This window comes from Pecten maximus, chromosome 4 (genome assembly GCF_902652985.1).
Source record: "Pecten maximus chromosome 4, xPecMax1.1, whole genome shotgun sequence".
NCBI classification, from domain to species: Eukaryota; Metazoa; Mollusca; class Bivalvia; order Pectinida; family Pectinidae; genus Pecten; species Pecten maximus.
Genome location: NC_047018.1, coordinates 47,633,264 through 47,647,462, shown reverse-complemented (window position 1 = coordinate 47,647,462; position 14,199 = coordinate 47,633,264). Strand labels below are relative to the sequence as shown.

The 14,199-nt window shown below is 36.0% G+C and overlaps 1 protein-coding gene across 1 annotated transcript in view; it reads right to left on the bottom strand.

Annotated features, from left to right (window-relative positions):
• LOC117326588 (tRNA dimethylallyltransferase-like) overlaps positions 1 to 13,212 on the bottom strand; it is a 28,289-nt gene extending 15,077 nt beyond the window's left edge. The window contains exons 1-3 of the mRNA XM_033883345.1: positions 13,077 to 13,212; positions 9,657 to 9,797; positions 8,801 to 8,899 (exon numbers count right to left, since the gene is read on the bottom strand). Coding sequence (XP_033739236.1) covers positions 8,801 to 8,899; positions 9,657 to 9,797; positions 13,077 to 13,202 — 366 coding nt within the window. The 5' untranslated portion in view covers positions 13,203 to 13,212. The remainder of the gene's footprint in view (positions 1 to 8,800; positions 8,900 to 9,656; positions 9,798 to 13,076) is intronic.
• Positions 13,213 to 14,199: the final 987 nt, after the last annotated feature.

Sequence of the window (14,199 nt, the reverse complement as noted above, 5' to 3'; positions counted from 1 at the left end):
CGGAACTAAAATGAAGTCAATAAAGTAAAATGGGATACTCGAAATTAATTGTTAGTGCAGGCGAGGATCCAGGAATTTGGTGGTAATGGGAGCGCCATAGGCGCGAGACAAATTTTTTTTGGGCGAGGGGTCTGGGGGATAAAAAAATTTTCCTCATCCCAAAAAGGGGGGTCCTGACCCCCAGGACCCCCCTCCCCTTGGATCTGTGTAGTGATTAGAAAAAGGTTAATTTCGACCTCTGACCTGGCCACTCAAATTCAGCCAAGTCCAGTTCTGCTACATTCCTCCATACATACTGCATGTGAGGACCTTTTGGGGACAGATAAGATGATGCTCCTGCCACTCTAATGACCTCCAAACACACGATAAAGATAAACGACCCCTCTATGCTCCAACTTTATGGCCCTATTACCAAAACACCAGGGAACTGGCACATCAGGCTCATTACTTCAGAGTTCTCCCAGATCTATCAAATTCAGCTTGGTAATAAAATATTTACTAATTTACCAACATAAAAGTCAAGTAATTCCTTATAAAACTTGTTGACTACCTAAATATCTACTACAACTGGCTACATAGACAATACCACATTTGTTTTTTAGGAACATATACCGTAAATATGCGCAAGTACGTTTTTGAGGTTAATTTAAAAAAAAAAAAAAAAAAAAAATTATATTTTACTGCACAGTAGCTGGATTCTACAGCATAACACCTGGGTAGAAATCTGTAAATTATCAAAGCTACATTGCAACACTTAATTGAAATCATCGGGCAGATTTGACACATTGAATTAAAAGGCTGTTTACATCAACAGGCGGTTTTAATCACATGACCACTTCTGTGACATCACATATAGGGTTGTGAAGTATGGACTTTTCTGTTCCAAGAACTTCACTCACTGATGTAAGCAGAGTCTTAATAACAAAGAAAAACTATGATATACTCAGATGAAAAAAAAGTTATTAATTTGCAGGACTGCAATGAGTTTGTGAGTTGGTACAACGCATGCTACAGGACCATTATGCCATTTGCTGCAGCAGTAACAATCAAGACGTGTATACGATGATCATTACAATAATGTATGGAATGGCACCAACAGCATAGAGATATCTAATAAACACTGAAAATGAAGAAAAAACAAAATAAAAACAGCAATTGCTAATCAGAAGTTACATCCTAAATACAGAGGTGAATTATGATAGAATTTCAATGAAATTAATAACTTACTAAATTTGGATTTAAAAGTAAAAAAAAAAGAGATCTTGATAGGAGGGTGGTAATGTCTTGTTTTCAATCAATCGTAACTTATTATTCTTTTGTCAATGATTTACTACCTTCTAAAACTGTCACCTGTCTATAGAGACTTGTCTATAACTGTCACCTGTCTATGACCTCCTGTCTATAACTGTCACCTGTCTATGGAGACTTGTCTATAACTGTCACCTGTCTATGGAGACTTCCTGTCTATAACTGTCACCTGTGTATGGAGACTTGTCTATAACTGTCACCTGTCTATGGAGACTTGCCTATAACTGTCACCTGTCTATAGAGACCTCTTGTCTATAACTGCCACCTGTCTATAGATACCTCCTGTCTATAACTGTCACCTGTCTATAGAGACTCCCTGCCTATAACTGTCACCTGTCTATAGAGACTTCCTGTCTATAACTGTCACCTGTCTATGGAGACTTGTCTATAACTGTCACCTGTCTATGGAGACCTGTCTATAACTGTCACCTGTCTATAGAGACATCCTGTCTATAACTATCACCTGTCTATAGAGACATCCTGTCTATAACTATCACCTGTCTATGGAGACTTGTCTATAACTGTCACCTGTCTATGGAGACTTGTCTATAACTGTCACCTGTCTATGGAGACTTGTCTATAACTATCACCTGTGTATGGAGACTTGTCTATAACTGTCACCTGTCTATGGAGACTTGTCTATAACTGTCACCTGTCTATAGAGACATCCTGTCTATAACTATCACCTGTCTATAGAGACATCCTGTCTATAACTATCACCTGTCTGTAATGGTCACCTGTCTATAACTGTCACCTGTCTATAACTGTCACCTGTCTATAACTGTCACCTGTCTGTAATGGTCACCTGTCTATAACTGTCACCTGTCTATACAGACCTCCTGTCTATAACTGTCACCTGTCTGTAATGGTCACCTGTCTATAACTGTCACCTGTCTATAGAGACCTCCTGTCTATAACTGTCACCTGTCTATGGAGACTTGTCTATAACTGCCACCTGTCTATAGAGACCTCCTGTCTATAACTGTCACCTGTCTATAACTGTCACCTGTCTACGGAGACTTGTCTATAACTGTCACCTGTGTATGGAGACTTGTCTATAACTGTCACCTGTCTATGGAGACTTGCCTATAACTGTCACCTGTCTATAGAGACCTCTTGTCTATAACTGCCACCTGTCTATGGAGACTTGTCTATAACTGTCACCTGTCTATAGAGACATCCTGTCTATAACTGTCACCTGTCTATAGAGACTTCCTGTCTATAACTGTCACCTGTCTATAGAGACTCCCTGCCTATAACTGTCACCTGTCTATAGAGACATCCTGTCTATAACTGTCACCTGTCTATAGAGACATCCGGTCTATAACTGTCACCTGTCTATGGAGACTTCCTGTCTATAACTGTCACCTGTCTATGGAGACTTGTCTATAACTGTCACCTGTCTATAGAGACCTCCTGTCTATAACTGTCACCTGTCTATGGAGACCTGTCTATAACTGTCACCTGTCTATGGAGACTTGTCTATAACTGTCACCTGTCTATGGAGACTTGTCTATAACTATCACCTGTCTATAGAGACATCCTGTCTATAACTATCACCTGTCTATGGAGACTTGTCTATAACTGTCACCTGTCTATGGAGACTTGTCTATAACTGTCACCTGTCTATGGAGACTTGTCTATAACTGTCACCTGTCTATAACTGTCACCTGTCTATAAAGACTTGTCTAAAACAGGCAACTGTCTGAAGAAACAACTTGTCTTTAATTACATTTCACGAAATCCCTTCAAATAAAAGCTACCTATTTTAAAACATTTTGCACTTTTAACAAATGGAGCTATTTGCCTGAAGATGTACATACTTGCCAAGCTTTATGGATTTCTGCCTTCTTATACTTATACAAGCCGAGGGCTGTAACAGTTTTACAGCAAATATATTGATTTTGAACAGTATAATGCACTCTTAACATTTACATATTTTCTGATCCACTTGTATTATGGAAATCTGAAGTTTAGTGACTTCAGAAAATAAGTTTTAATAAATATGTAAAAGGAAATTTCTCAGAACAAAAGTATTTAAAATGTTTGTATGTGTGCAAAAATAAAACAAAACGTAAAAATCTTACATGAATTATGGTGATGTACTAAAAACGAAAAATCTTTGCCTGATATACATGTACACAATTGTGCACTATGCATAGATATAGAATTATTTTCTATTTCACTCCAACCTTCTTGAAGAAATTATGGAATGAACATCCCAGATTCGATACATTTTGATGTCAAGAATAATAATTTGTGAAATGGCTCCCTAATTAAGATATATTTATTATATAGATGAAACATAACCTATACCAGGTCTACATATTGGTTCAATATTCCTGACAGGAGCTGGAGGAGGAGAGAGAGGGGGGAGGGAGGGGAGGGGGGAGGGGGGAGGTAATATTCTGTAGGCTTGTGACAGTACTCCTGGGAGGGGTGGGGATTGGGTTGGGGTAAGTGGGTCATTTACAGGGAGGGGGATTAAGATACTTATGTTTACTTAAGAATTACTACTACTGGTGTCATAGCCATCCCACTAATCACATCTGTGTAAGGGGATGATTAAGGTCCAGTGCCCTTAAGGGAGCTCAACCTCCAGGGAAATGCATATTCTACTACACAGGGGTTCAGAAATTCTCCTTCATCTGTTTTCCTTTCTGACAAAATTCTCATACATGATATTATTTATTTGCATATTGATTTGCACATCTTATATTGTATATAAAACTTTTCTTGCATTGTTTTGTTAAATTTTCAAATATTATGTTTCGGAACAAATTATATACATGTTTTCTACGATGTACTGTAGGCTGGAGGCCTTAAATACTGAATAAAGTTGATGATGAGAAAATGAGTAAAATTCTTTAAAAAAAAAAAAAAAAAAAAAATTGTACATACATAACATAACGGAAATATTAAGAGCTAAATTTAGCATCAATCTATCAAATACATACACTTAGTGCATGTCTCGAAACACTATAAATAAAACCTTTTGTTCTGGCTGTTTTATTTATTGTTCACAGAAACAGAACTCCAGCCTCCATTAACACTAACGTGTGTATCCCCTAACCTCTGTAAATATTTTTTTTTAGACAATTTCTTTCTGGTAATTTCATTCTCAATCTGCCAATTTTTTTTGGTCAGACAGTAGAAATCAAAGCATGGAGATATTGTTTATTTGAGTGCCGAATGAGCTTTGTATTTCTCCGACGAAGACACTCGGGGGGGGTAGCGGAGTACACAAGATACCAAATTTGTTTGATGTCAAGTGTTTATTGGTAAGGTAACCAAACTCCAATTTACATGCGCTGATTGCTTCATTTCAAGGTAATTTTAGCGCTGTGAGGTCGCTGCGTCCTTTTGCTACGACATTGCCGAGTTTGCCCCATAATGAAGATTTTTCTGTTTAGCCATCATCCAAGGGTGAAGATAAAATCTCTGCCATACTACAGAAATACCTACCAACTTTACAACATGTGCGTTGGCTATGAAAAGCATGTGCATTCGCAGTTGCACATGCATCCAGTATGTCTGTAGGGTCTCAGACATGGGTTTATATATATATATATATATATATATATACACCAAACAATTACCTAAATCGCTAAATACCACCCACATGGGCGGGCCAATAGTTCGTAATTCAATGAAAATATCTGCATGTTTAAAACTACATATAACTCAAGTGTGAGTCCCCTTGGCCTCAATACATGCATGTGCATGCATACCTACAGAACTATAGGGTTACTATCAAGCTGATTCGTTAATAGGCGACTCTCCCGTGACTTTCTCATCACATGCCTTGTTAGTCTACCAACAAACAGCCGTAAGTTAAAATCAAAATAAAAGTTCTTTAAAATACAATTAAAATTATTAAAAGAAAGAAATATATATCATAATATTCAGCCCACAAAAGCATTTTTTTGAAATATTTTTTCCACTCGTAATGAAATATAAACGTTGATTTAACAAGTTTATAACGGAAGTACACATGCTTTCTATCACTGAAGTTCTAGACAGGAAAAGTTCAGTGGTGGCAGTGATACAGGTGACCGATTCTGGAAGTCAAGCATCAGAGAAACCAGGATTTGGTTAATTTCTCCGAGGCCTGCCACCGGCCAAGACCAAGGAGGAGGAACTAGCTCACACCTCAACAAGTCTGCCGTACTGTGATTTATAGAAACGAGGATCTTTAGCTTCTGTCTGTCCCAATCCTGGGGGCCGTGATAGCTCAGTCAGTTTAAAGAGCACTGGGCCACGTAACCTCAGGTGAAGATTCGAGACGTGCGGTTCGACGCTCCCTGCCCATGTTGGTTTGTTTCTCAGGAAGCTGAGAAACAGGCCGGTCTATGCCATTGTGGTTGTGTCCTTTGATAAGACACTTTACCCTAATTGCTCTGGATGGCATATGACAGACCTCTCATATGTTTTTCGGTGAGGTAGTCACCAACTACTACAAGGAGACCCCGCCTCAAAATGACCCTGGTTGTTCAAGGGGAGATAACCCAGCAAAGAAACAAAACTACCAATTAGTTGACTATGGCACCACATTCCCAACCTAGGTACAACGACTATTTTAATCCACTGAAAACTGTATACTCTAGACATGATCATCATTATAGTAAAAAACAAAGAGAGTTGATTGAATTAGAATTTAGGTCAATAGTAGTATTCTCAGATAACGCTATGACATCAACATCAGTGAGCTATAGGTGAGGTATAAATCTGTCCAGGAGCTTACGGGGTATCTTGTAGACATGCTTTTTATTTTAAGAGTGGTCAGAAGTGACCTTTGACCTTTATCCTTGCCCAATGTCCACTAAAATCTTATTTGGTGTAGACCTTAATGGTGCGACATTATGGTGTGAATATGAATTAAATCTGTCTAGAGGTTCATGGGATATCTAGTGCGATAAACGTTTTATTTTGAAAGTGGTGTGACCTTTGACCTTTAGCCTTACCGGATGACCACTAAAATCTATACAGGTGTAGACCTTGATGGTGTGATGTTATGATGTAAATATGAACTAAATATGTCTAGGGGTTTATGACATATCTTATACACAACCCTTTCATTCTAATTTAAAAGTGAAGAAATCTGACCTAACTGACCTTTAAAGATCTCAATGGTATTCTACAACAAACATTACAAATGACGATTGGAGCGAAATGGATCTATGAAACATTCTTGAAGCAACTTCATAGCAAGCCAACAACTAACTTCTCACCTTCGACAACAATCCATGAAATGATTTGTGTTAACATACATGTTAAATCGCTGATAGAATCACTTTTACTTTAATTTGTAACTGCGGCTTTTAGTTGAGGAAATGAACATACACACGCAGAATTTTCCGGAAATTGTTCATATATATGAGAGGAAGCAGTAATGCTCTAAAAAACTATTTTGACATTTGACTTTGAAGTTCGGCCTTGACATTGACATGAGGGTCTGGAAACCCTCTGGCATACCTATGAAGAAAAGTGGAGAGTATGTTGGAAAGGGAGGTAACTCCGTCTGAAAGGAAGTGTGAGAGAGTGTCTGTACCAGTGGTTAGGGCAGACACTTCAGTAGGAAATCAGTGCCAGTCATGTGAGTCTATATTGGGCCATAAATCCATTAACAGCTCCAAACAGGTGCTTCCCACTTCCAGGGAGGGTTCCAGTCAACCAGAACCGCAGGGCTCCCTTGGGTGCAATGTTAATGGTGTGAGGCCAGAAACGCCTGGGACCCCCAAGGTCTACACTACCTCCAAAGGCAGCTAATACACGAATCTCAGGTGGGCCACGATGGGAAAAAAAGTTTCTGTCTGGGAGACTTCACAGCAACAGGACTTCCGTGTGAAATAAACTAGAACGTCTTGCATCCAATGTTAGCTAACTTCAAAACAATCAAAACTCTCTTTGTGGTAGAAAGACTCATGATTTATCAGTAAAGCTTTTTCATTGTTGATAACTTTTAAATTCCAATTAATCAAGAAAAAACAGTAGTTCAAGGCACTTTGTTTTAAGGTTTTTGTCAAAAGGAGATCTCTATTTAAAACCCCTGTAATCTTCACCATGGAAATTTTAAAATGTTGTTAGATACTGGTACAAAGTATGTACATGCGCCAGTTAATTTCTCTACCAATGATTCTGTGAAATGACCTTGACCCTCTGTGTCAAAAATCACTCTAGACTTTATGGTATGTAATGTGAAATTTTTTTTAAAGATGAATTGCTTGTTTTAACACACTGAATGTACCTGTTACTAACTATAATTAATACTAGATAACAGTGATTTGATACGACAACTATTACAACTCAATTATGACATTATTATATGGGTAAAAACAAGTGCATTCCCGTTGAGTGCACTGACTGGAATCGAACCCAGGTCTCCAGGGTGATAATCCGTAAATCTACTTCTCGACTCAAAGAAACATGCTACTGAGTCAAAGTTTTTTGTCAGAATTGCTCCACTAAATTCAAATACTAGACTACCCCCTCCTAGTTTGACCATAGAATCAGACAAATCCTAGTGAACCAAAATCATAAAGCTCAATTCAATTTATAATTCTAATATTCTAGAGACATGTGGCCAGTCTAAGCCAAAATATGCTCCATCGACTGAGCGCCACAGACCGTATTTAACTCGATATACAAGCTACAATGACCCGCTCCTTTTACATTCCTTTTACGTGTACACCTCTCTTGAACATTTGTGCGTTAATTAGATTAAATACTATTTATATTCATATCAGGACAAAATTGACCGGTTACTGAACATTACATAATTTTTATATACTGTGAAATGTTAATTTCTACAATGAAATTCTTTTGTTGCCACTTCATTCTGTATTGCTCTGACGTTAGTGTTGTGACATACTGGAGTAGAGATCGCCAGTCAATCCATAACCAAAGTGGCTCTCGAGTGCTTTTCAAGTGATTAAAAAAATATGGACATTGTGATTATTTTTATCTATTTTTATCAGGGTTAGTTACGAATCTGGCACCAAAGGTCAAGTGGCCCACACCTTCGACAGTCACACTTTCGTTAAATGAACCGTTTTTATTCTATAGAAAGCCCAGGGGTATGAAAGCCCACGGGTATAACACCTACACTTTGACTGAAGACGGGGGTTGGGTTATTGCAGGATAACGAAAATTGCAATTTTTATCGAAAGTGAAATAGATATGGATGGGCTTATTATTTGTTTTTTTTAACTGATCAGGCACGTATATCAAATATGATAAATATCTTTCCTGTACTTCTGAAGTAATATTTTAGCTAGGCCATGGGCCATGGACAATATACAATTTTAATAGCCCACCATCATCACATTTTGGGCTAAAAAATTGAGGTTAAATTTCTTCATCAAGGCAGTATGTTGAATGTTTGTGGCAAAAAAAACAATTATATTCAACATATTTACTGGTGTTTAAAGTAAGATAATCGGTAATTGTGGAATGAAATAAATTTACCTGTTTTACCAGGGAAGTATTTTACCTGCTTAGTAACGATGAAGTTCCACAGGAGGGATTCTATGTAGTAGCTGGTGCCTCCAACAATGATTGGGAGCTTTTCCTGCTTCAGGAGTCGGTCAATCTGACACAAGAGTTAAGTATATAACTCACAACTTATTAATAGTAAATCATTTATACAATAAACCAGGTAATTTATTTTATCAAAACAAAATTTACCCTCTATTACAAGTCGGTCAATCTGAAACAAGATATAACTCCATGTACCAACTTATTAAAAATTAATCATTACTATCTTGTTTAAATATAAAGAGGGGGGAGGTAACAAGGACAAGTGTCACCAGGTAAGTGGGTTACTTATAATTTATTTGTCGACTGGTTTCGCCTCTATATGCGAGGCTTCATCAGTTTTGTTTAAAAATACATGTACTTGAAATCTTATCTGTACCCGTGAAACAGAATCATCATTTTATGAATTTCTTTGTTAAATTTGATATTTTTATATTTTCATAAATTTGATATTTTTATATTTTAAAGATGTCTGCGTATTGGACAGTCAACTTTTGAAGAGAGACATTGCCTTTTGATTTTAGCATTGAATTTAAAATTCTATGAAACACAATACCCCCTGTTACAATACAAACTTCAATAAAAAGAATTGAATTCTCTCTACCAGTTATATTCTAAAGTTTGGTTAGAATAACAGCTATATATTTTGAGAAACTGCAGCTTAACACAAATCCTTGAAGTCCATATTTCCAGCATCCCTAATTCCCAGCATCCCTTATTTCCAGCATCCCTAATTTCCAGCATTCCTTATTTCCAGCATCCCTAATTTCCAGCATCACTGGACCATCCGTAAGAGACAAACAAAAGGATACAATAGGTAGTGTGGCATCTCTATAGTCAGTGACGGTGTAGTTCCTGGTCAGAGGACTGAGAAAGTCGATCATGTGATGGGGACATTGCCTTAACTCTTCAGCTGTCACTTTATTTGTGCTGATGTCTAACCCCTTGTAGACCTGAAAATAAATCAAAAACAAAGTTCTAAATGTGGCAAACAAAACCAGGACTCATACATAACATTTCCTTCCACGGATACCAGTATGGAGAAATAACAAATTCCTAAACGTTAAAATCCAAAATAGTGGCTGTTTAAGCAAATTTTTAAGTACCTTGTATGTTCATTTGTTTTTACAATAATTGTAAAACAAGCTATATCAATTTATACTAAACTTTAGTCATTTTACAACAATTGTGAAATAAGCTATATCAATTTATACTAAACTTTAGTCATTTTACAACAATTGTGAAATAAGCTATATCAATTTATATTAAACTTTATTCATTTTACAACAATTGTGAAACAAGTTATATCAACTTATACTAAACTTTATTTATTTTACAACAATTGTGAAACAAGTTATATCAACTTATACTAAACTTTATTTATTTTACAACAATTGTGAAACAAGTTATATCAACTTATAGTCATCACTTTTGTTGACCTAGAAATAAGCACATGGGAGGCTTTCTTTTGTGGGAGGAAACCAGAGTACAGAACCAGCCCGAAAAAATCCCATTTGGTGAGGCATGTGACCCCAAATATACCTTTTCACATTCAAATTGGGGAAACTACCCGAATGCTTAGGTGAATCACCTGAGCTAGACCATCCATATATTATCTACAATATTTATTTTTCTTGAATCATCTAATGCTTGCAATTGAGCTTTTTATGAATACACTAGATGTCTGGAATTGGGGTCAGACATCTGTCAAATTTTCAAACATCTCATGTATAGCCTGAGTAAACTCGGAATAAATCTTAATGACGCATGAAATTCAGGCTAAAGTTGAAGAAGTACATAATTCAATATAAATTCAACCCAAATAATATCTTAGAACTTTGTGGGTTTTTAAATTTCCATCAGTTGTAACTTAAGTTATCAGTAAAAATGAAGTATTTAAATAACATTTTATGAAAATTTTCCTTGTGAGCTAAATATTTTATCATTAGTAGTTCAAAGAGTGTTAAAAACCCAGCTTTTTTTCAATGCTAATTACATTTTTTTTAGTAATAACTCAAGTTTGTGTATAGGCTTTAAAAAAAATTGTAGGATTATAATAATGGCATCCCCAGAGTGAAATCCCAGATGAGAAACACTGAATCCTGAATCATTTTTTAACTTTCATACCTGTAAAAATAAATATCTCATTTGTATTGGGTGATTATTGCAAAAAATATAGCAGCGACCTGCTCATCTCCTTTTTTATTTGGAAAATATTAAACTCCTTGTGTTTCTCTATCAAAGCAGAAAGGTTCCCCGAAAAGTTAAATAATATTGCCGTTTTTAGGGTCCTCCAAAAAACAGGAATGGATCTGAACAGGTATATAGATGTATTATAATTAATTTTGTGTAATATTCCCGTTCAGGTCCACTCGATCCCATTCAAGTCCCTTTTAGGTCATGTTTGTCGGTTTGATTAGCGACCCAGTAAATGATCTTTAAAATATATCATTAACTTTTTTGAATAAATATGATATTTCAAAATACGTAATAACATATTTTCTTGCATAAAACAGAGAAATAACACATTTATAAGCGATAAAATACCTTTAAAACTAATTCAGGTCTGATCATATCCATTCATGTTTTTAGGAGGACCCCTCTTTTTATAATATAGGATTAACACATTTTTTTTCAAAGTTTGGTTTGGTTTTATTTGTTTAACGTCTTATTAACAGCTAAGGTCATTTAAGGACGGCATCCCGTGTAAGGTCGATGACACTTAAAAGTTTATAATATGGCATGAATATCCATAAATAATTCTAAATATCCATAATTGATTTTGATATCCATAAACCGATTTATGGACATAGATATATACATATTATAACTCGGCTTGAATTAATTCATTTATGGATATCACCAAGTGATTTATAGATTTTAGAAAATGAAATATTGAATGAATTCTGGATATCCATAAACAATTTAAAATAAATGTACACTTGTATACATGAATTATTGATATCCATAAATCAGCTCCCTCTGTATGTTGGTGCTGCAACAATACGCATCCATTACGGTATGATACGTATCGCGATACTTGTCTCACGATACGAAACATATCACAGTATATATATATTAATTTCACTAAAGCAATAAATGTATATGTACCTCGACTTAAAAACCCTGAAACTCGAACATGAACTGTAGCTACTCATCATGAAGTTACATACCAACTTTCATCAAAATACCTTGAAGCATGGCTGAGAAAATTGCAGAAAACTGAGTGAACAGACTGACAGACTGACAGGGACTAATAATGAATTTCTATCGCGGGCCACACTGCAACTCTTTTCATACATAGTTCAAATTATGAATATCCACAATTCAAGGTACATTTCTTTTTACTCTCTTCTTTTTGATAAACTTGTGTAGACACGCGATAGATAAATGTACCAAATTGATGGGCTTCTGCCTTCTAGTAAAACTACAATAAAAACTTAATGGAACGAAGAAAGCCCTTTTTTGATATTGAAAACTGTGGCTGATCCAAACTCTTGAACAAAAATTTTTTAAATCTTGTGTCACCAATTTCCATAGCATGTAACAGGGCAGTTGACTACCTATCAGATCAGTGTCACATCGAAAACTTCCCAATAACTATAACGCATTGGGCGACAGTAAGTTTTGATGGCATTTTGATACTAGCCGCATATATCAATTACTGGTAAGGTTTTATGCTCTTTGGAAAAGGGACTGATTCTTAGGTAACCATTTACCACAGAGAAAATGCTTTTACTTGAACTAAGGACCGTTTAATCAATTGAATGTTATAATATACTTTCATACTGTAGTTTAAACTTAGAGAAGGCTCATTGATACCTATCAAAACTATTATGCTCGACACAATATAGTGTTATTTAACTATCAATATTACATATATATATATTCGTTTCTTTCCCCTATTTCCCTACAAACAATATTAATGCATTCTACTTTCATTTTCAATCCTAGGGCTACCAGTTTTTGATTTCCTTACATATATTTTCCATTCCATGCCATTGTCACTTGGCTCTATCGGCCCTTTCCATAATTAATGTATGGATATCCATAAAGAGTGACATTTTTCCACTTTGGCTTGCCATATTGTGGTTGAGATTTGTGAAATATTACAGTGCAGTGTTACGTAGAATCTATACACAGCTGATACAGTATACAGACATACCCTGTGTATAGGGCTAAGTCAAAAATGTAAACAAACACATAATTCAGCGTTAAAAAATATCAGTGACCTGCATGGAATCGGCACTAATGATTTCTCCATTAAAAATCTTCCCTAGCTCAAGTGCCAACTTCGATTTTCCTGTCCCAGTTGATCCCAAAATCACCACCACGGGCAGTCGCATGGAGGCTGCCATCTTGGAAATACAGCGCCCCCTCTTGGGGATAATTGGTACACTCTTTTCTGCCGAACTGTAGTTGTCTGCTAACATATTTCTGCCGAACTCTTGTCACTATCGCCAGAGAGTCTCTGCATCGACTACATAGTACACGGACTTGGGATCAATTATGACCCTGAGGTCAGGTCAAAAATAATGCTGATATTTTTCATTTCGTTTTGAAATATGTCAAACCGACATATTGTTTAGTGGACAGACTATCAGCATGACTTCCATTGCGTAGTAGTATGTCTGATTACACAGAGGTCGGAAAGGACAGTTTCAGTGTAGAGCGTCTGGTTACACAGAGGTCGGATAGGACAGTTTCAGTGTATAGATAACTATCATAATTTGATCACTTAAGTCTTTTGTCGATTTTGGTTGATATATGAGTATATCGCAATATTCAAAAATGCAGTCCCGAGTGAACCCCCGTCATAGACTGGCCACATATTCCTAGAATATTGAAATCATAATTAAAATCTAGCTTTGTGATTTTGGTCTCGAGGATATGTTTAATTCCAGATCCTAAGTTTCAAACTAGGGGGAAAACGATCTAGTATCAGAATCTAGTGGAGCAATTCTAACTAAAAACTTAGGAGCTGGTGGCCAGCCTACCCCGTCTCTCTCCCATTCTAAACAAGACTCTCTTTTTTAACCGATTCACTTTCTTCTTTCTCTGTACAATTATAACTTATACGTGTAATATTGTCAGCACTGTTCCATTGCTAAAACTCTATAAATATAAATAGACAGATCTACTTCCTTTTTCATTTTCTTGTAGAGGTACTTTTACAATATATACGATGATAAATATAAAATTTAAACTGCAAATTCATTTCTAACTTGATATAGCCTTCTAGATAAAAAGAAGTTTAACCACTATTAAAACTATAGTTAAGACGCAATCTGTTGGAATTATATATAAATATATAGGTCTTTTGTTGTGTTCTTTGTAAAGTGAAGATTTTCTCAA